This window comes from Dasypus novemcinctus, chromosome 12 (assembly GCF_030445035.2).
Source record: "Dasypus novemcinctus isolate mDasNov1 chromosome 12, mDasNov1.1.hap2, whole genome shotgun sequence".
Lineage (NCBI taxonomy): Eukaryota > Metazoa > Chordata > Mammalia > Cingulata > Dasypodidae > Dasypus > Dasypus novemcinctus.
The window spans coordinates 33,945,318-33,966,987 of record NC_080684.1 but is presented as its reverse complement, the minus strand read 5'-3'; the positions used below and the strand labels follow the sequence as shown (position 1 = coordinate 33,966,987).

The window sequence follows — 21,670 nt, the reverse complement described above, 5'->3', positions numbered from 1 at the left end:
AGCGGATGGTTTCTTGGAAACTTCTCTTTCCTTTCTTACCCAGCAAAACTGCAAACCACTCAGTCATCAGTGGCCACAAAAACGGCCATGTGCGGATGGTGGGGAGACTCTCCTTTAGGCACTTTCCTCCACCTGGCCGAAAGGATCGGGAAAACCAGCCCTGGGACAACCTGGTTGCCACCACATTGCTCCTTAGGAAGGAACAGGCCCCGTGGGCCTCTGTTCCTCCCAAGAGCGCCCGCCGTGGGAGGGCGCGCGCCTGCTTGCCAGCCCCGAGCTCGCGTCCCTGGAGGGCTGTTTAGAGACGGTCTGCGCGGAGGGGAGTGGAATGGGACTTTTCCTTCTCTGAGGACGCTGTGATTTCTGGCTCCTGCGGGCTCTGGAGCCCCACACCTTTCCATGTCCCGCTTCCTTGGGCCACTTATTAGGATAATGGTTGCTATTATTTTCATGTTTATTGAGCATAACTTGGGGATGTGGTAAGCCAGATGGGGACGTTAGGAATGCAAGCGGAAAGAGGGGGGCTTCCCTCAGAGGGCGGGTCCTCCAGAGGCAGGCACTGACCCTTTGCCGCCATTCCCCCGAGGCCGCGGCGAAAGGCCCTCATTCTGTCCTGGGCCTGCCCTCGTCCCGCAGCCGGGGCCACCTCAGGTCTTCACTTGGGATCGGGTCAACTGAGTTCCATCTCCAAATCCCACGCCTGTTCTTTAGGGCACAGAGGCCTTGGGCAGTGGCTGGGGGAGGAGCAGGCGGCCTCACCGGCCAGCCCTGAAGGACACTCAGATCCTATCCAGCCAGGGAATGCGGCAACCTGTGCCATGAAATCAGCGTGGGAAGATCCGGTTCAAGTGCCAGTTGAACCGTCCTCGCTGTGTGGTTTTGGGGCAGTTCTCCACCTCTCTGAGCCTCCATTTCCCTGACTGTAAAATGGGAGTCATCCTCAACTTTTGGGGTTGTTGGGAGAATTCAGCGGGATAACACAGGTGAAAATGCTTTGGGGACTGTGAAACTCTGGGTAAAGGAAACAGACCACCGCTTCCATCAGAACATCCCCTGCCCCCTTCACCCAGGGGAGAGTGGGTGTGGCCCTTGCCTGCCCATCTTCGCCTCCTTGCACATTTGCGACTCCTGTACCTTTTCAAGCTGCAAGGCTTTCTTTAATGGGATTTCACTTGTATAAAAATGTGGGGTGGAGTCGGGGTGGGGGGAGGAGGGGGCTATACCTAGGGGCCCTGGGGATGACTTCCCAGCCCCTCCCCTCTGCGGGGGCCCTGGGGGCCCGGGTCCAGGGGTGAATTCTGGTGCTTTGGACACTGAGCTCACTGACTGACTGCTGCGTCGACCTAGAGCTGGTCTGGTGTGAGCCAAAGGAGATTTGCAGCCCTCTGATCGTGGGGAGTGAGGGGGGCGAGGGTGGGAGGTGGAGGGGGGGCCCTCACCTTCACAGCTCCTCTGCCCCGGGGGGTGGCGCTGGTGGAAACAGGGGCCTCCATTCCTGCCTCTCCTCGGGGGCAGAAGGGAGCAGAGGCTTGTCCTGGAGGGAGACTCCTGCGTCAGCAGCTCACCCACACCCCAACACATCCCGCCCAGACCTCCAGCCTGAAGTGGGCATGGGCACTGGGATGGGGACGGGGCAGCCGGGGGAGCCAGGAGACCTGGGGGATACCCACCGGTTTTAAAACCAGATACCCGTCCAGGACTGTCCAGACGATCCTAAGGCAGAGCAAAGGTGTGCGCCCCCGTGGGGGGCATCCCGGGAGTGAGGACGGGCTAGCCCAGCACGGGAATGGGACGCGCTCAGGGTGCGAGGTGGCGCGCGCGCTGCTGCAGATGGCTGCGCTGAGCCCAGGGCCGGCGGGGGCTGCTCGGGACGGCTGTCCAGGGGCACGACGGGTTGGAGGAGCTGGGCTGAGAGCAAAGCGGGGAGGGAGGCTGAGTCCTCTGGGCTTGTTCCCAGGTCATCAGGGGCAGTTGAAGACTCCCAGGCCAGGTCAGTCTGGACATAGCTGAGGGCCTGTGTGGAGCCGGGGGACGTGGCGTCCACCAGCCGTCCGAGGGAGGGGCAGAGAACCCACGGCCAGTGGCTGCTTCTACCTGTCACCCACCACCTCGCTTCCTGGCCACCTCATTTACTGCCCACCCGTGCCCTCTTCATTTCCCTCCCACGCCTTCTCCTTGGTCACACGTTTTCCTGGAATATCCCAGAACGTCCACCTCTCCCAGGAAGCCTTTGTGATCTCACCAGGGGGTGGCTGATTTCTCCGTTCCGCCTCAGCAGGTAAGCCATAAAATGCCCTCTCCTGGGCTCCCCAGGTAAGCCCAATTATCCCCCTCCACACCCTCACGTCCGAGGTGCAGTCATTCACAGCCTGCTTAGGTCCTGTTCCCCCACGCCCCACACCTTTGAAGGCCACACCTAGTTTCGGGAATGCCAGCTCAAGAACCCACGTCCCTCCTGTAATTTGAAATGCTCTCGAGGGGCCACATATTCCAGGGAGGCTCCAGGGCTGGTTGGTCTGGAGCTCCAGGCATCTTGTAAACGCCCTCTGCACCTGCTCCCCGAGCACACCTGGAGACTCCCAGGGACCTTGTCACTCCCGCCTCAGCCCACCTGCTTCTGCCACACCCCTCCTGCGTTTGCCCCTCAGCTGGGGTGTTTCCAGGGTAACGCGCCCTCTCCCCCACCCCAGGGCCTCACCGCTCCCTTCCCTTCTTTCTCTCCACTGTGCTTCAAGGTCCCTTGCTTCCGGGAAGACTGTCTGGAGCTTTCAAGGGATATGGGGGTGCTGCTGTCTGCCCCGCTCCCGCCCCATCTGTCCTGGGCTGCCCGTGGGCCACGCCCGTTTGTGTTTGTGTCTCCCGGTCCTTCCCGGCTGTCTGCTCCCCGGTCAGCCCTGACCAGCCCCCCACGGGCGGGGCCTGTCCCGGCACACAGCTCAAGAGTCGCACCCTCCAGCGCCGCAGGTCTTCGCCCAGGTTTTTACGCTGCACCCGCGTGTATGCCGTTCCCTGGTGCCGGGACACAGCTCGCGAAGGGTCTTCTGGCCCCACGATGCTTTCTTTGGCTTTTATAAGACTTGGGCATGATTTCGAGACTGTGTGTGAGAGCAGTGAGGGTCGGAGCAAGCCGAGGCGCTGGGGGACCCGCCCGGCCCTCCCCTCTGCCCCGGGGCCCGGGAGCCCTCATCCATCACGGCTGCTCCCTGGCCTGCCCCATCTTTCCCGCCAAGGGCTTTTCCACCAGGAATACCAAGAAACTCTGTGCTCTCTTCCCACACTCTGCCCACCCACCTTCCGGCAGGGAGCAACCCCGGCAGCTTTGCTATTTCCCACGGCTGCTCCGGGCCAGAGCAGGTGCTGGGTAAATAGAACCTCTCATTTCAGCATTGTGCCAGAGAAATGGTTTTGAAACTTTTTATTCTTTTTTTAAAGCTGAAGAAGCATTTTTTCTAACTCTTAGGAGGAAAGCAGCTCTGTAAAGCCATATACTTATTTAGTTATACAGCCAGTCAAGATTGATACACAGGGGAAGCGGGCTTGGCCCAGTGGTTAGGGCGTCCGTCTACCACATGGGAGGTCCGTGGTTCAAACCCTGGGCCTCCTTGACCCATCTGCAGCTGGCCCATGCGCAGTGCTGATGCATGCAAGGAGTGTCCTGCCACGCAGGGGTGTGTCCCGCATAGGGGAGCCCCACGCGCAAGGAGTGCGCCCCGTAAGGAGAGCTGCCCAGCGTGAAAGAAAGTGCGGCCTGCCCAGGAATGGCGCCGCCCACACGGAGAACTGACACAACAAGATGACGCAACAAAAAGAAACACAGATTCCTGTGCCGCTGACAACAATAGAAGCGGACAAAGAAGACAGCAGCAAATAGACACAGAGAACAGACAACTGGGGGGGGGGGAGGGGGGAGAGAATTAAATGAATAAATAAATCTTAAAAAAAACCACGATTGATACACAGGTATCCCTGCTCGCCCCTGGTCTCCTGCAGTCCCCGTAAAGCATTAAGGCGCAGCAGGTCACTCCTCTGCTCAGAGCCCCAACGACTCCGCAGTCCCTGGGAGTGACTGACTCTCCCTAATGCTGGCCCACAGGGCCGCCTGCTCTCCCTGCGGGCCCTCTCTCCTCTGACGCCTTCCTCTGGTCTCTCTGCCCTCAGCAGCCACACTGGCCTCCTGGAACACGCCGGGCACGGCCTCACCGGGGCCTTGGCACTTCTATTTCTTCTCCATGCGGCTTGCTCCACCACTCTCTGTGGGTCTTTGCTCAAATACCACCTCTCAAAGAGGCCTCCCTGGCCCTTCACTCAAAAATGACAGCCCAGAGAGGGCGTGGCTCAGCGGCTGCGCGCCTGCTTCCCATGGATGAGGTCCTGGGTTCAAAACCCGGTACCTCCTGAAAAATAAAATGACAGCCTGCCCTCCCACCTGCAGACCTTCCCCATCTGGAAAATCTTGTTCTCTTCTATTTCCTTTGTCCACAGCACTGTTGCCTTCGAATTCCTCCTATAGTTTACTTTTTTATTATATTTATTGGTTATTGTCTGTCTCCTCTCCCTCCCCAAAATGTAAAATCCATGGGAGCAGGGATTTTTTTCTGTTTTGCTTATAAATAGTTCCCCGCAGTTGTGGGACTATAGGTAATGCACAATAAATATTGGTTTACTGAATGAATAAGTGAATGGATACCTGAAGCTCTCAATAGTGGATAGTTGGCAGAAAACATCACCTTTGGCAAACCTTGGCCTTTAAGCCCCTAGGAGGACACCCAGTTAGAAAACTTACAATTCCCAAATTCTTCTAAGGCTCTTTCTTCCTTCCAGGCTGTGGTTTTCCGAGCATGCACAGAATGGTGAAAACAGTGTTGTGTCAGGCTGCTGAGGGAAGGCTGGAGTTCTTTTAAAAAGATGTTACTGTGTTTGTGTCCTAAACACAATTTCGGAGTAAAAAATAGCTTTAAAAGACTCTGTGCTCCCTCCCTCTGCCCTCACCGCCCCCCCCCCCAACAATATCAGCTTAATCTCACACGGTGTTGCTGCTGAAGGTGTCGGCCAGCAGAGGGCAGCAGACGTCCAAAGCTGGCCCGGCAGAGGCGCGGTCACTGCAGGAGCTGGCAAGGCGGCAGGGCAAGGGTGTGGCACTGGTCTCCAGCGCTTTGGACTGGAACCAGTCCTCTGGCACTCCCCCATCCACCCCTCTTTGGCGCTGGAGTGGTTGAGCTGCCGGCCACAGCCGTTCTCCATTAATAATAAAAGTCAAAATAACAGTTATAGACGCCGCTGCTGTCATCAAAACAATAGCAAACACTTATTGTGCACCCACTGTATGCCAGGCTGGTTATGCACTAAGCACTTGAGCTATGTAATCTTCATGACAACTCTTTGAAGGAGGAAATATTTTCCTATTTTACAGAGTAGGGAAGAGGCTTATTGAGATTAAGGGGCAGGTGAAGAGTGTGAGCTCTGGTATCAGATGGCCTCTTCCACTTCTTCACCCCTCTGTGCCTTGGTTTTATCATCTGTCAAATAATAAAAGTACCTGCCTTATAAGGTTATTGGAAGAATTAGCGTGTTAAAGTACAAAAAGCCCTGGGAACACTGCTTGGTTCAATACTTGTTACTGTTACCTGTTATTACCTTCGGTCACCCAACTGGTAAGTAGAGGGCCTGGGGTTTGAACTCAGGTATGCCCACAGCAGTGGCCATGACTTTGACCCCTAACACTGCCTTCCATAAAGGTGAGCTGCCCTGCTGAGGACCTAGGAAAGGGCGTGGCAGATGCTATGGCCCAGGCCACCGGAGTGGGGATGTGGGGCAGTGGTTTGCCCCCTTGAGTGGGTCCCTGGCTCAGGCTGCAGGAGAGCCTGGCTGGGGGGAAGGCCCCCGGGGCTGGCCCCTGCTCAGGCCTGCAGCCTAGGCTGCTCGCTGGAGGAGCAGCCAGGCAGGCTTGGGGTATTCGTGGCCAGGCTCAGGGGTGCATGGATGGGGTTTGGGGTATGGGGGCTCCATTGCCAGGCTTTTTCCTGGTCAGTCTGTCTATACCCTGCCCCAAGGGGCCCATGGTAGGCAGCTCCTTAGCTTTGTTCCCCTGGAAGAACATGATAAAACAAGGGAACACAGTTCCCACAGTCACAGACTTCTAGGTTCGACAGAGACTTCAGAGGATATGTAGTCCAATCGCCTCTCTATGATGCTACCCAAAACTCGCCCCGACTGAGCTTGCATACCTCCATGACAGGGATTTCATTACCACCCAGATCGGTCAATTCATCACCCACCGGTTCTGACTGCAGGAAAGCACTTTGTTGAGCTAGAATGAAAATCCCTGTGGCTTCCCCGGGCGTCTTGGTTCAGGGAAAGCCTCTTTCTGCCTTCCTGGGGAATCCTGGGCTGGCCTTCAGGCGGCAGGCTGTCGGGAGGTGCCCACTGGCATTCCCTCTTATTGGTTGTTGGCTGCACTTTACTAATTGTTAACAATTTTGAATATCCTCAGGGCTTTAGCCCAGGGGAGAACAGACTGTTTCCCTCCAGGAGGCTGAGCCCCGGCAGCAGAGCCTTTGGCCTGGAAGGGCTGGTGAGGCCAGGTAGGGCCTGGGCATGTTCAGGGGATTGCATTTCCTCAGTTGTGGCACACAGGAGACGGGCATCTTACTAAGGAACAGGGTGGCGAGGTCCCATACAGCCAAGACTTCTAGTGGAAAATTCTCTGGAATATGCCTTGCTTCCCCACATTCCTACCAGGTGGAGATGCTGCTGAGGTGTCTGGTCGGTAGGGGGCGTGCGTGGGACGTGACTGCCCTGGCAGGAGAGTGAGTCACCCCAGCCAGAGCCTGCGGCCGCCAGTGCCTGAAAAATGGAGGCTTGGTTTCCCTGGTGAGGGCTCAGAACCTGCACTTCTTGAAATCTGGGCGTGGCTCCCCTCTTTCAGTCATTCTACAGACATTTACTGAAACTTCCTGGTACAGCCCTAGGCGCCGATCATCTGGGCTGATGTAGGCCTCGGGGAGCCTCTTCTAGTGGTCAGCCATCAGACGAGAGAACTCACAAGGCCATTTCCGAGCCTGACTGCCCCGGACCCTGCCGCTCTGCCTCGCTCTGGCAGTTGCTGGCTGCAGCGGGCTGCTCCCTTTATCCAATGTCTCTTGTGCATCTACTGTGTTCTCCGTGAACAAAATAAACAAATCCCCTGCTTGTAGAGAGCCTGCATTCTTGTGGGGTAGACAGGCAACCAACTAAATAAAATATGTGGTTTGTGATTGGTAACCTGTGCTATGGAGAAAAATACAGCATGGGGAGGGGAGGGGACTGGGCAAGCGATTTTACAGAGAAGGACCTCCTGGAGGAAAGGTCACTTGAGCTGGGAAGGAGTAAGGGATTGAGTCATAATATATTTGGGGGAAATGTTCCAGGCAGGGGCAAGAGAGAGGGCACAGGCCCTGAGGTCAGAGCAGGCTTGATATATTTGAGGGCAGGGTACTAGGAGGTCAGTGCAGAGAAATAATAGGAGAGATTGTATGGGGAAACTGGTAGGCCATTTCAAAACCTTTTTTTAAAATTTCAACTCAGTGTGACATGGGAGCTATTGGAAAACTTTGAGCAATGTGACCCATTTAGTTGATAAAAAACATTCACTCTTATGATTTATATACAGTAAAATTTACTGTTTTGGATGTACAGTTCTTTGAGTATTGACTAACACAAAAAGGTACAAAATATTTCCATCATCCCTCCAAATTCCCTCTGCAGCCTCTTTGTAGCCAATCCTTCCCTCCACCCCTAGGACTGGGCAATCACTGATCAATTTCTGTTCCTATAGTCTTGCCTTTCCCTTTTTTCATGTTGCACAACCCATTGGAGTTTCTTTCATGTTGTTGTGTATACCAGGAGTTTGTTCTTTTTCCTTGCTGGGTAGAGTCCACTGTATGAATGCATCACAGTTGGTTTATCTGTTCACTCACTGTTAGAACATCTGTGTTGTTTCCAATTTTTGGCAGTTACAAATAGGGCCATTATAAATATTTATATACAGGTGTTTGCATGAACGTACGTTTTCTTGGGTAACTACCTAAGAATGGGCTTGTTGAGTTAAATAAGTGTATATTTAACTTTATAAGAAACCAACAAGCTGTTTTCCAAAGTGGTTGTACCATTTGCGTTCCCAACAGCAATATAAGAATTGCAGTTCTTAGCAGCACTTGGAATTGTCAATATTTCTTTAGCTATTCTAATAGATGTGCAGTGGTATCTCATTGTGATTTTAATTTGCATTTCCCTAATGACTAATGAGATTTAATTCTTCATGTTGACTTATTTGCAATTTGTATGCCATATTTTTTTCATGGAGTGTCTGTTAAATCTTTTGCCCATTGAAAAAAATGATTGTTGGCTTTTTTAATGTTTAATTTTGAGAGTTCTCGTTTGGAGAACTGGGTACAAATCTCTTGTTAGATATGAGATTTGCAACGATTTTCTCCCACTCTGTGGCTTGTCTTTTTCATTTTCTTAATGGTGTCTTTCTATTAAAAGAAAGTTTTAAATCTCGATGAAGTCCATTCAATCATTTTTTGAAAAGAGAATCGTGCTTTTGGTGTTGTATCTGAGAAATCTTTGCCTAAACCAAGATCCAAAGATTTTCTCCTGTATTTTATTACAGAAATTTTGTTTTTAAGTTTTACATGTAAGCCTATGATGTATTTTGCATTAATTTTTGTATAAGGTGCAAGGCGTAAGATTCATTTTTTAAAATATGGCTGTCCCATTATCGAACATCGTTTGCTGAAAAGATCATATTTCTTCATTGAATTGCCTTTGTACCTTTATGACAAAATCAATTGATCATATATCCCTCATATATCCCTCCTTCCCTCCCTCTCTTCCTTCCTTTCTTTGCCCTAGTGCAATGGCTAGGATGGCATATGCAATATTGAATAAGAATAGTGAGAACAGGCATTGTTATCTTACTCTCAATCTTAAGGAGAAAGTGTTCTGTCTTTCACCATGAAGTATTTCTAGACCCTCTATTTTGTTTCATTGTTATCCTTTTGCCAATACCATACTGTCTTGAATATTGAAGCTTGATAAGTTTTGAAATCAGATAATGTGAGTCCTCCAACTTGGTTCTTCTATTTCAAAATTGTTTTGGCTATTCTAGATCTTTGTCCTATAAACATTTTACTATCAGCTTCTTGATATCTGTAGAGAATCATGCTGGGATTTTTATTGGGATTGTGTTAAGTCTATAAAACGCTCTGGAGAGACTGAACATTTTAACACTATTGAGTTTTCCAATTTGTGAGCACAGAATAGCTCTCCATTTATTTATGTCTACTTTGATTTCTTTCATTGTTTTGTAGTTTTCAGTAGACAGATCCTTCACATACTTTAAAAAAAAAATTCTCTCCCTTTCCCCTCCTCCCCCAGTTGTCTGCTCTCTGTGTACATTTGCTGTGTGTTCCTCTGTGTCCACTTGCATTTTTATCAGTGGCACTGGGAATCTGTGTCTCTTTTTGTTGCGTCATTTTGCTGCATCAGCTCTCCATGTGTGTGGTGCCACTCCTGGGCAGGCTGCACTTTTTTCGTGCAGGGCGGCTCCTTACAGGGTGCACTCCTTGTGCGTGGAACTCCCCTATGTGGGGGACACCCCTGCATGGCACGGCACTCCTTGCGCACATCAGCACTGTGTGTGGGCCAGCTCACGACATGGGCCAGGAGGCCCTGGGTTTGAACTCTGGACCTCCCATGTGGTAGGCGAATGCTCTATCAGTTGAGCCAAATCCACTTTCCACTTCATATATTTTTAAAGGTTTAGACATAAATATTTCATTTTTTGGGTGCTATTATAAATGGTACTTAAATTTAAAAATTTCCAATAGTTCATTGCTACTATTAATATGTAGAAATACAGTTATTTTTGTATATTGACCCTGCATCTTGAAATCTTGTTAAACTCACTTATTAGTTCTAGTAGGGTATTCTTTTTTAGATTCCTTGGAATTTTCTATGTAAAAAATTGCATTTTCTGAAAATGGAAACATTCATTTCTTCTTTTCCAACCTGTATGACCCCCCTTTCCTCCCTCCCTCCCTCTTTTCTTTCCTTTCTTTGCACTAGTGCAATGGCTAGGATGGGATATGCAATATTGAATAGGAGTAGTGAGAGCAGGCATCTTTATCTTGTTCTCAATCCTAAGAGAAAGCGTTCAGTCTTTCACCATGAAGTTCATTGTTAGCTTGAGGTTTTTTTGGTAGATGCCTTTTACCAGGTTAAGGAAGTTCTCCTCTCTTCTGAGTTTGCTGGGAGTTAATGTGTTTGTTTGTTTGTTTAAATCAGGAATGGATGTAGAATGTTGTCAAATGCTAGCTGCTGCGGGAGCTGGGCCTGTAGACGCTGTCTGTGCTGCAGGAACCCTGGAGACCCTGCCCAGGAGCCCACCAAGACAGCACCAGAAGGAGAGACCCTTCCTTCAGCAATGGCTCTCCCATGACTAATTGCAATATCTACTGACAAAGCTGAACATCCTGGCAGCTGGCAGAGAAAAAATACTTGAAGGAAACAGCACCTCTGTCACAGAGCAGGTGATGAACAGTGGATGTGCAGCTGAGGCAATGAAGCCATGTCGGTGCAGGGCAGGTGTAGGCCTGGCTGAGGGCAGGCACCGAGTCCGGATGGGGCTGCCTGGGCGCTGCTGCCGCCTCCGGGGTGGCTGTGACTTTGCACACGGGAGGTGAGATGGGAAGTCAGGAGCCCCTGCAAGCAGGAGGTCAGGTGGGCTGGGGGGTCCACAGTCAGGCCGACCTTACCCTGTGAGCTGTAACCTGCAGGTCCCCAGAGGCCGGGCGAGGCCTGGGCAAGGCAAAATAGAAAAAGATGGAAGATGTACCTCCAGCTCTCTAAACAGAGTGTTCTCTTGAGATGAGGCGGACCCGCAAACAAGTCCTCTTTGAGCTCTGTGCCTTAATGGGGCGATGACCAGGGTGTGCCTTGGCCAGCTCCCGTGACCACCTTGTGCCACTTTGTGCTGTGGTCATCCTCAACTCCAGGTGGGTTCCCAAAGTGTCATGCTCTGTCCAGCCTCTTGGTTTTGCCCACGCTCTTGCCTCTGCCCAGGACACCTTCCCTTCTCAGTACAGCTCCCTCCTATCCTTCACATCTCAGCTTGGACATTACATCCTCCAGGAAACCTTCAACAATGGCCCACGTCTGGACAGGACCTCTTCTCTATCCACTGTAGTGCTGATTCTACTGTTAACACAGCACTCAACGCAGTAATCATAATTGTGTGTTTTTGTTTGCCTATACACCTATCAAACTGGACTACAAGCTCTTTGAAGGCAAGGACCAAATCTTGTTTGTTCTTATTTTCCCAGCAGCATGGCTGGTGTGTAGCAGGCACTTAGCAGATGTTTGTTGAGTGAATGAAAAAAGGGTGGAAGACTGTACGTGGGGTGTGTGGAGGGGATGGCAGGAGTGGGAAATGTATGCGCAGATCACACTGGGTTTATAAGCTTGGGCTATTTCTGGAAGACAATGGGGAGCCCCTGAGGGCTATAAGCAGAGGAAAGTCACGATCAGTTTTCTAGAACAGGTGAGAAAGATCACTCTCCCTGCATCGCGGTGAGTGAATTGGATGGGGACAGGAGTGGGAGTAGAAAGACCTGGAAGTCCCTACAATGATCCCAGAGGAGTGGGAGAAGTGGACCAGAACAGGGGAAAGGTTGGCCTTGGCCAGGAGAAGGCATCTCCGAGGTGTAGGCTGATCCCTGGAGGGAAGTGCCCCGCGCTTGCTGCACGTCTCCTTGCTGATCTCTCAGCTCCCGTGGTTCCTCCCCTCTCTATCCTCAGGTCCTCGCCCCTGCCTAGGATACCAGTCGCTGCCGTTGGCAGGTCCTGAGTAGGGTGGGCTGTCTGGCTGGTGGAGTCCAGCAGGACCCAGAAGGAGAGGCCAGAGTCTTTGTGAAATCAGCTTGGCAAGTTTATTGAAAACCCAGGAACACAAAGAGCAGTACAAACAGCAGCCCCGTCCCACCCCAGCCCTCCCCGGAGCTTGCAGCCACAAGCCCCCTGCAGCAGGAGGGCTGAGCCTCCCCCTACCAACCCGGGCAGGGCAAGGTGGAGGGGAGCAGAGCCCGTCTCTCCACCAGCACCCCACCCACCTCCCGGACTCACAGGCCCGAGGAAAACCACCAACCCAGGAAAAGGAACATCCAGGACATATGCCACTGGGAGAACTGCGAGAACCATCTCGGGGGGTCCCTTGAGCCACCAAGGACTTTGGAACCTTCTGGGTCAGGAAGAGAAGGAAAGCGTCTTCTCCTGCCAGGGAAAGGGTAGAGGCGGGAAGCAAAGAAACTGCAGGCTAGAGCCGCGGGCCACGGATGGTCAGCCAGATCCTCCAAATTGCTCCAAAGCCACGGATGCCGACGGTGCCACAACACATGCCGTTTGGCCTTGAACGGTTCCTTTTCTCCGCAAGAAGCCTGATTTTTTTCTGAATCTGCGTTTCTCCAGGCTGTTTAGCTGGATGGTGAGGAGTGATCCAAAGGAAGCAAGTTGGGAGTCAGGGAGCACCAGCTCCGCTGGGCCTGCGGATGGCGCCGCTACAGGTGAAAAATCCCCTTAGAGGATTCAGGGCCAGGCAGAGCGACCCCTGGGGGAGGATCGAGGGTCGGATTCCTGGCAGGAGGGGTGGCTGGAAGCCCTCAGACACAGAGTCCGCGCGCCTCGGGGGCTGGAAGCAGGGGACGTCGAGATGGTTCTCTCAGCAGTGGCTCTCGCGCTCAGCTCTCAGTACTTGGTGTGGCGGGAGGTGGTGGTGGTGACGAAGCGGACGCTGGAGGCGCGGCCGCCTAAGCCGCCGCTGCAGCTGCTGAAGCCGCCCTGGGCGGGCAGGGTGCAGGGGACGCTGGGGACGCTGGGGACGCAGGGGGCGCAGGCGTCGCCCACGAGCACGGCGCCGCCCCGGGCGCCCGAGCTCAGCAGATCCCCGCCGCCCACGGCGACCCGGGCCCCGCTCAGGCCCGAGGCGCAGGCGCCGCCGGAGGCCAGGAGGCCGCCCGAGGCCAGGAGGCCGCCCGAGGCGAGGAGGCCGCCCGAGGCCAGGAGGCCGCCGGCCGCGCGGCTGCCGCTGCTGCTGGAGAAGACCACGCCGCGGGCGGGCGCGCAGGGCGCGAAGGGCTCGGGCGCGCACACCACGCCGCCCCGCGAGCTGCTCACCGCTGCGGGAGAGAGAAACCGTCAGGGAGGCTGAGCCTGGGGGACGTCCCTTCACCCGGGGCCCCGGGGTCGCGCCCGCCCTGCTCCCCGCTGGGGCCGCGCGACGGGCGTCCAGCGCCTGGGCAAGGCGTTTTGGGGAGCAGTGGGTACCAGGGCTTTGGGCATCGGAGCAAGTGGCCCCGGGTGGGTAGAAGCGTTCCCTGTTGTCTGTAGCCTGCCCTTCTCTTGTCTGGGTGACTCAAAAGGCTGTGATTTATACTAAGGTCAAACATCTAGATTAGAATGGAAGAAGTCAACCAGTTCCCTAGATGTCTGCACAGAGCTTTTGATGACGGTCACTTAGATATAGCCAGAGCTGGGATGAGCTGTCTGAGGCAGATAGGAACCTTGTTATCCAGCTATAGCAGTGGCTATATAAAGTGATGGGGGGGGCGTCGTGCTCTTCCAGTTACGTTATGCGCCTTGGTGGCTGTCACACTCCCACCCAGAGCAGCACGCAAGAAACCCCTCCAACACAGCCCCTCGCCAGCGCTCTTCCCACCCAGAGTCAGCGGCTCTGCTCCGGGAGCCCTCTGGCTTCCACCCCACACTCCTCCCTGCCCCAGGACTCTTGCTTAGGCTAGCCGCCTTCTGCGGAGGACACAGCCTCTCCTCCTACCCAAATCCTTCCTGCCCCCTGTGTGACTTCCTGCAGAAAGCCATTCCTTGCCGCCTCCCCCTCTCTGCCGGCTCTCCCCTGTCTGACCCACTCAAGTATCTCCTCGAGCAGGTGTATATTTCTGCTTTTGGAGTCAGAAACCAAACCTAGGTTTGAATTCTGGCTGTGCCGATGACTAATTTTGTGACTCCAGGCAGATCAGCTATTTTCTCTGAGTGAGCAAACAGGGTGCCAATGCCTGTTCCTCCAGGGATCCTTTGAGGATTGGTTGATTGTGGACAGCACCCATCTTCTCAGGAAGACCACAGTTCCAGGGAGCAGGGGCTGGGGCTGGCAATGCTCTGTGCCCCTGCCCTGCCCTGCAGAGCCTGGCGCAGTGCCCTGCGTGCTTTGGGCATAAGGGGAGTGGCAGGTGGGGCTTCCATTCAGCCATGTCCTCTCCTCTGCCCTCGGGGGGTGAGAGAGCTCCCAACACCCCCCTTTCCATCCCTTCCCTGGTCTTGAAACAAAAAGGGCTGACTTGCTTCTGGAGCCTTCTCCCACTTTGTAACCACTGCAAACCTTTGTTAATGCTTCATTCTGGGGAAGGCGGGCTCCGAGGAGATCTCAGGCCACGGCTAAGGAGATCGTCCCAGCCCAGGCACTGGCGGACCCTGGCTCTCGGGGCCAGCCACCCTCTTGGCGGGCTCCTGACCCCACGTGTGCGCCAGTTTAAAGGCAATTTGGAGGGCCCCAGGAGAGGAATTTATGAAGAGGGAAAAGACAAGTTTCTTACATATGTTCACTGGTCCAACACCTTCACAGATCCTGGAGAGACAAAGAGACAAATCTGTTATTCCCTGAAATCGTACTTGCTATGAAAAGAACTTCCTTGGCTGAGTGATCAAGTGAACCAGTGCTTCTCACCTCTGGCTATGAGCTTTGAAATATTTGTCAAAATATTTGAGGAAATGTGTTATTACTCTTATTATTTTTAAACACACTAACCAACGAAGCAAAACCGCCTGGGATCTGGTACAGCCGGTCTATGTATGTGCATTTGGGAGCCACAGATCTAGAGCCAACGGCAACCTCTGACCGATGTTGCAGAAAAGGTATTATCACCTCTAGAGACTGCTCGTTTCAGAAATTCTTCAGTTCTTCACCTGGTTGTCTATGCCCCCTCCCCCACTTGGTTAGTCTTTCTAGATGCCTAAGTCTGACTTTACTCCCTCCTGCTGCACAGAGAGACTCGCCTGCACTCCTCGCCTTCCAGCAAGCGCCTGTAGGTGGCGATCTCGATGTCCAGGGCCAGCTTGACGTTCATCAGCTCCTGGTACTCGCGCAGCTGCCGCGCCATGTCCTGCTTGGCCTGCTGCAGCGCGGCCTCCAGCTCGGCCAGCTTGCACTTGGCATCGGCAAGGGCCGCCTCGCCCTGCTGCTCTGCCTGGGCCACTGCAGCCTCCAGCTTGGCATGCTGTAAGGAAGGCAGGCTGCAGATGAGCTTTGGCAGGGGCCAAGGGGAGTATGGGTTGGGAGGTTAGAAACTCCCTGCTGGGGGAAGCACAGCTTGATGCTAAGCCAGGATGGATTCCTGGGTAGCTGCTTTCCCAGGGATTGGCAACCCTGTGGTTTGATGTCACTCGGGGACAGGGCCTGGCTTTTCTTCAGTTTCCATCCCTACTGACTGTGCCCTTCCCAATTCCTGCTTCCCCAAGATTCACGGGGTCCAGGGAATAAACCCAATCTTTCTGTTTCACCTTCTCCCTCTGTGTCTGCGCTAGACCTCTCCTTCTATATGGGATGCTCCTCTTTCTTTCCACGTTTTCCTCCTCCAGGGAGCCTTCCTGGATGACTCCATCCCTTTGTTTGCTTTTGGGTCTTGGTGGTCTCCCCCACCTCACCAGACTTGGGGCTCCCCAAAGTTTGGGGTCCTGCCTCTCCTCCCTCTGGTGCTTCCTCTCATTTCCTTTGCCCACCTGAGCCTTGTTGTGCTCGATCTCCGCCTTCAGCCTCTGGATCACACGAGTCAGCTCATTGATTTCGTCCCGCGTGTTGCGCAGGTTGTCAGAGTGCTGGCCCGCCGTCACCCGCATCTCCTCGTACTGGGGGAAGCAGGGGTTGTGCCATGGGTTCAAGGTCAGGCCACCGAGTTGGGGCCCTCAGACCTCCTGTGGGCCAATTCCCTTGTTTGAGCCTCCCCCCAGACCTGCCTAGACCCCTGCTCAAGCCTTGCCCTGCCCACCTTGGTCTGGTACCAGCTCTCAGCATCAGCCCGGCTGCGCCTGGCGATATCCTCATACTCGGCCTTGATCTCAGCAATGATCCCATCAAGGTTCAGGTCCCGGCTGTTGTCCATCTTCACGATAACCGATGTCTCTGAGATGTGGGACTGCAGCAACCGTATTTCCTGTGTTGGGGGATCAGCAAGCGAATGGGCTGAGGACCCCTCTCAGCGGCCAGGACTCTGACAGAGGAGCCCCAGAATGTGGTGTCAGGAGCAGAGAGCCTTGTGGCCAGCTCTGGCCCATTGGCTCAGAGCAAAGCAGTGGAGTGGACAACCATTTTTGTTTGACTTTAGGACCCTTGTGCATTTTGGAGAAGTCCCTTTAACATCTTAATTTGCTTAGACGAATATTATAATCATGGGGCTCTAGGGACTTTGTGGAGGGGGTTGGGAGCCATGCCGGGGCTTAAACTCTTCTTTATTATTTGCAAATTGGCTGTTTTGGTCCTGGATTGTTGAGGGCTGACAGTATTCTTGAACTTGGTGGTCTGGGAATTCACATATCCCAAGTCCTTAATAGAACCAGGGTGCTTGGAACTAGCCTGCAAGGGCTGAAGAAAACTCATGCCGCTCAGTACCAGAAACTTAGCTCTGGCTGGAGTCTGTACTAGAACAAACAGACCACTCATGAAGCAAAAGATGGTGAGTCGGTTTAACTAATTAGATCAAACTCATTTTTCCCCCTTACCTCTCCTGGCAAATCAGTTTTCTAGAGTCTTCTGATTAGGAGATGGGAAGTAAGGTTTCTAGAACCCAGTTTTTGGAAAGGCTAATAAGGAGTTGGATCGTACAGATCCAAGGAGTTTATTCAAAGTCCTGAGTCGAGGTTCTGAGAATTCTTCTGCTTACCTTATATTCTCCACTTGTAGCTACCTTGGCATATAGAACATGTAGACTGGAGTGGGAGGAAAGGTGTCTGATAGCAAATGCTGGAAACAATGCCACCCCAGACCAAGCCCTTAGGGAGTCCAGGCCAACCACTGAACTTCCTTGGATGACTCAGAGAGGGTGAGGCCTTACCTCAAAGTACAGGTTTTTCAGGAATTCAATCTCACAGTCTAGAGAATTCACATTGGCTTCCAGATCAGACTTATTTAAGAAAGCTGTATCTACATCCTGCATAAGAGAGACAAGGACAAAATACTCATTTCCTGTGCGTCTGGCTCACCTTCCCACCTTGGCAGCGTCCGGAGACGGGTGTGAAGATCAGTTCAATTCCCACAGGGCCAGGCCAGGGCTTTGGGGATGGGTTGTAAAGTCATGGGATAGAAATGATGCTTAGTGACTCTTGCTCTTCTCCCCACTAAAATGTGAAAACTCCCCCAGGGGCTGCTAGAAATTTTCCCTAAATAACACTGTAGATCCCCCCAGGGCCCACTGGATGGAACGTGAGAGAGTCTGGGCTATGATGTGGACCATTGACTATGGGGTGCAGTGATGCTCAGAGATGAACTTACCAGGTGCAATGGATGTATCACGATGATGGGAGAGAGTGTTGCTGTGGGGGGAGTGGGGGGCGGGGGCGGTGGGGTTGAATGGAACCTCATATATTTTTTTTAATGTAATTTAAAAAAATAAATAAATAAATATTAAAAAAATAATAAAAGCAAAAAAAAAAAAAAAAGAAAAATTAGGAAATATAAGTAAGATATCAGCATACTAAAAAAAGTCCACCGCAACTAAGCACAATGTGTCTCAAGGATATTAGACAACTATTAGAAAGACCAGAAAGTCTCCCTGAAGAAGGGTGGGGTGGGGTGGGAGGTTTGGCGGGCTGGGCTGTCAAGGGTCAAAAGAAATCGTGTGACTTGGGGGGCTGCTGGTTACAGCAGCTGTCTCTCTGCTTCTTTCTACTGAAGGTGAAAAAGATACCCAGCCCCCTCAAGTGGATGTACCACAAGAGATATCTAATTTTGAAACTTTATTCAATAAAGACTTTACCTTACAGCTTAAAAAAAAAAAAAAAAAGAAATTTTCCCTAAATATAGTCTCAGTCCTGATGCTTATTTAGAGGCAGGGAGAAATCTGGATAGTCCAAGAGACTTAAAAGGTCATCTCTTCAGACCTTCGTTCTCACAAAACCCTGATCATAACCAATTGAGGCCAAATGAGAAACTTGAAGGGACCGTGTTTTGATCTTAGGGTCTTACTATCTTTGTGCAAGTAGAACCATACTCCATTGGGATGCCTGGGGATTTTCTGGGTGGGGAGGGGCTTGAGAACATTTGCCTGCCTGGAGGAGACGTTTGCCTGGATCTGTTGCTCTGTCTTACCTTCTTCAGAGCCACAAACTCATTCTCAGCATTGGCCCGCAGTACCACTTCCTCTTCATACCTGGGATAATAAGAATTAGGAAGGAAGTTCTCACTCTGAACTGAGAGTCAGTGACTCCTAAATCCCATGTGATCCACTTAAGATTGCTCCAGGTGGCAGCATGGCTTCCTATTGCCACCCCCATGCTGTGTCATCCTCTCTCCCCCACATTTAGAAACCTCTTACGAGCCAGTGGCTCTCAGTTCTCCAATCAGTTTTACTTTCTCACGTTGGAATTTGGGGTGGAACACTCTGCACCATTGCTTTACTTCTCAGAAAAGAATGAGCATCATACACTTGACCAGAGAAGAAGGAGGACACCCAATTCAGTGCAGGAACTGGTCACTGTGTTCAAAACAAGAGGGCACCTATTTCTGGGGCCAACTTCTCCCTTCCCATAGGCAGAACGATGGACAAATCATTCCCAATTCCAAGTCTTCTCTCCCCTTAAGAGCTAGAGAAGAGGAGCCTCCCTCTCCCTGTCCCCAGGTTGGTATTGTAACCAACATTCAGCCCCGGTCCTTCCTGACCCTCTCCTCTGAGTTTAGCAGCTGCTTTTGGGACCACCCACTCCCATCCTTCATCCTGCAGCCCAGATGTCACTCACTTCTTCTTGAAGCCCTCAAGGGCGTCCTGCATGTGGTTCCTCTCGGCCTCGAGCCGGACTTGGTCATTACTTGCTACATCCACCTGCCTCTGCAGGGTGCTGATGTAGTTCTCAAAGAGGGGCTCCAGATTGCTCTGGATGCATTTCTGATCTTGCAGGAAGTGCCACTTGGTCTCCAGGAGCTTATTCTGCTGCTCCAGGAACCGCACCTGCATTCACAGGGGTTTAAAAAAGGCAACTGAAGTAATTGATGGGGTCCCTGTCTTGTTGTCCATTTTTTCAGATGGCCACAGATGACGCTTAACCACAGGTTGCCCTTGTTCTCTCCTCTGCTGACTTTCACCCCTCCTCTAATTCAGGGGGAGTTGGAAGAGCTGGTCTGTCATCTCCTCCTCAGGCTCTGCCAGGCTCAGCCACAAACTGAGGGTTTTGAACCAACACACTTCAGTACCACTTTCCCCTCCACCACAAAGGTGTAAGGCAGTCTGTCAAGACATTAGAAAGACTGATTCTGCTGAAGCTGAATATAAGCTTTGCCTATATTCAGAAATGTCAGCCATCCTTAGCAGAGAATGAGGAGCAGAGTGGAATTCATTTGGTTTGGAATGGGGCTTCATCATTTCAGATATTACATTAACTGTAGAGCTGGAGGAGAGTGTAAAGATAATTTGCTCCCTGCCTCCCCACCCCCCAATTTTAGAGATAAGGAAACTGAAGCTCACAGAAGTTAATTTCCAAACTCAGAAAAAATGAAAGCATTCCAGCGCCATGTGGACCTGGCTTGTGAGGTGTTGCTTCTTTTGGGTTATCCACATCACTCTTCCTTTACATTGGCCTGAAGTTCAGGGGCTACGAATGGCCATTCCCTGCAGTGGCCCCAACTGAGGCAACTCTGGCTGAATCTTGATACCCCAAGTAGGTAAGCCTGTGGCTGCTCCCCTTTGTGGACTCCAAAGTGAATTTAATTTAGGCCTGGAAAGACTTTTTTTGCTTGGTTCTGAATGGTATGGTTTGCCTGACTACATAGTCCCAGTGAGCAAGCTCATTACCTGAGTTTCATAGCTTGGAACAGTTTAAACTTAGGCTGTGTCTGCACTACTGTAAGCAGGCAAGCAGAAGTAATTATCTGGTTGTATAGTCTAAATACAATGTCAGATAATTGACCCTTCATTATTTTAAAATTCAGATTATTCAATGAATTCTTTAATTTTTATGGAAAATTATTCAACTCCATTCTCCACTCTCCTAAACTTGAACAAATGTGGCCACCAGTCTCAGAAACTATGGGAATCTCAAAAAGAGCATGAGGATCCAGAGAATAAAACATATGCCAGCCAACATCTGGCTGAGGTTCTAACATTTTTAGTATGTTTGGGAGCTATTTCTAAGTCCCAGATGGCAGGTCTTAGTTTGCCTAAATGCCCTCATATTTGACTGGATGATCCACTTTCCTCTAGAAGATACAGCCCCTCTCTTAGCCTGTCCCACCATGCAGTGTTTCCTCAAGCTTGTCCATACTCTGCAGCACAGTGACCCAGAAGTCAACCATAATGCCTTTGATTGACACGTGAAGGACACGGGGTTGATGCCCCATGCCTGAGCCACTGCTTCAGGGGGAGAAGACCACAAGGCATTTGAGCCCTCATCATCCCAAGCCCAGAGATTCAGCTATCATAAGTACCTTATCAATGAAGGAGGCAAATTTGTTGTTGAGGGTCTTGATTTGCTCCTTCTCAGCCATCTTCACTCTTTGGGCATTGGGGTCAATCTCCAGGTTGAGAGGGGTCAGCAGGCTCTGGTTAACAGTCACAGCTGTGATCGCTGGGGCTGCTGGGACTCCAACTCCTCCAACTCTGTAGCCAAAGCCAGGGCCGCCGAAGCCATAGCCAAGGCCACCGCCGGCTCCAAACCCCAAGCCAATGCCACTACCAGCGCCGTACCCTAGACCAACGGCACTTCCATCACGAAAGCCAAAGGATGCCCCGCTGCCGGCACCGAAGCCAACTCCACAGCGGATGGGACGAGGTCCTACGACAGCTATCCGGGGTGCGCACGGTCCAAAGGTGGCGATGCTCCGGCTACCAAAGCCGCCAAGGCCGCGGAAGCCAAACCCATTCCTGCAGGAGGCAGAGCTGGCCCGGAACCGGTTGAAAGTCTGGGGTAGCACTGCTGAGCAAGAGCTGAAGTTGCCCACCCGGTGACCAGAGCTGACTCTGTAGGAGCGGCAGGACATGACGGCTTCTTGTGCAGGAGCAAAGGCACGATGGTCGAATGGGGCAAGCTGGAGCTAGGAGTCCCTCTGAGGCTAGTGGATCCCTAGCACCCCTTTTATGTGTGTAGTGATCAGAGGATTGGCCCTATAAAAATGAAAAAATGCCATTTGAAGGCATTTATGAGCTTGGGTAGTTAGCAGAAACTCTTCATGCCTGTCACCTCCTTAGTAGTGAACCAACCTCAGACACACCTATTCCCATCAGGATGAGGGCCATAATATTAAGCCTATAAACATTAAAAACTCATAAACATATATAACCTTATAGTCCTATTTTTTCGCCACAAGTCTACCACACTTGCCATTATGGGGACATTACTTTGCCTTGTTCATAAATCCCATAGG

General features: G+C 52.1%; 1 protein-coding gene across 1 annotated transcript; it reads right to left on the bottom strand.

The window, feature by feature from the left end:
• Nucleotides 1–12,157: 12,157 nt before the first annotated feature.
• Nucleotides 12,158–21,286, bottom strand: KRT84 (keratin 84). Its single transcript, XM_004460952.3, has 9 exons — nucleotides 20,735–21,286; nucleotides 19,054–19,262; nucleotides 18,407–18,467; nucleotides 17,154–17,249; nucleotides 16,092–16,256; nucleotides 15,826–15,951; nucleotides 15,103–15,323; nucleotides 14,643–14,674; nucleotides 12,158–13,211 (listed from the first exon to the last, which is right to left on the bottom strand). Exons 1-9 carry the CDS (start codon nucleotides 21,284–21,286, stop codon nucleotides 12,781–12,783), a joined length of 1,893 nt encoding a protein of 630 aa, XP_004461009.1. The 3' UTR covers nucleotides 12,158–12,780.
• Nucleotides 21,287–21,670: the final 384 nt, after the last annotated feature.

What these genes read in the sequence shown, in the direction of transcription:
- KRT84 (XM_004460952.3), bottom strand. Translation starts at nt 21,286, where the DNA reads ATGTCCTGCCGCTCCTACAGAGTCAGCTCTGGTCACCGGGTGGGCAAC. An exon ending in TTGCCTCCTTCATTGATAAG is followed by an intron (nt 19,263 to 20,734) that starts GTACTTATGATA and finishes CTGTGAATGCAG; the next exon opens with GTGCGGTTCCTGGAGCAGCA. An exon ending in CTTGAGGGCTTCAAGAAGAA is followed by an intron (nt 18,468 to 19,053) that starts GTGAGTGACATC and finishes TTATTATCCCAG; the next exon opens with GTATGAAGAGGAAGTGGTAC.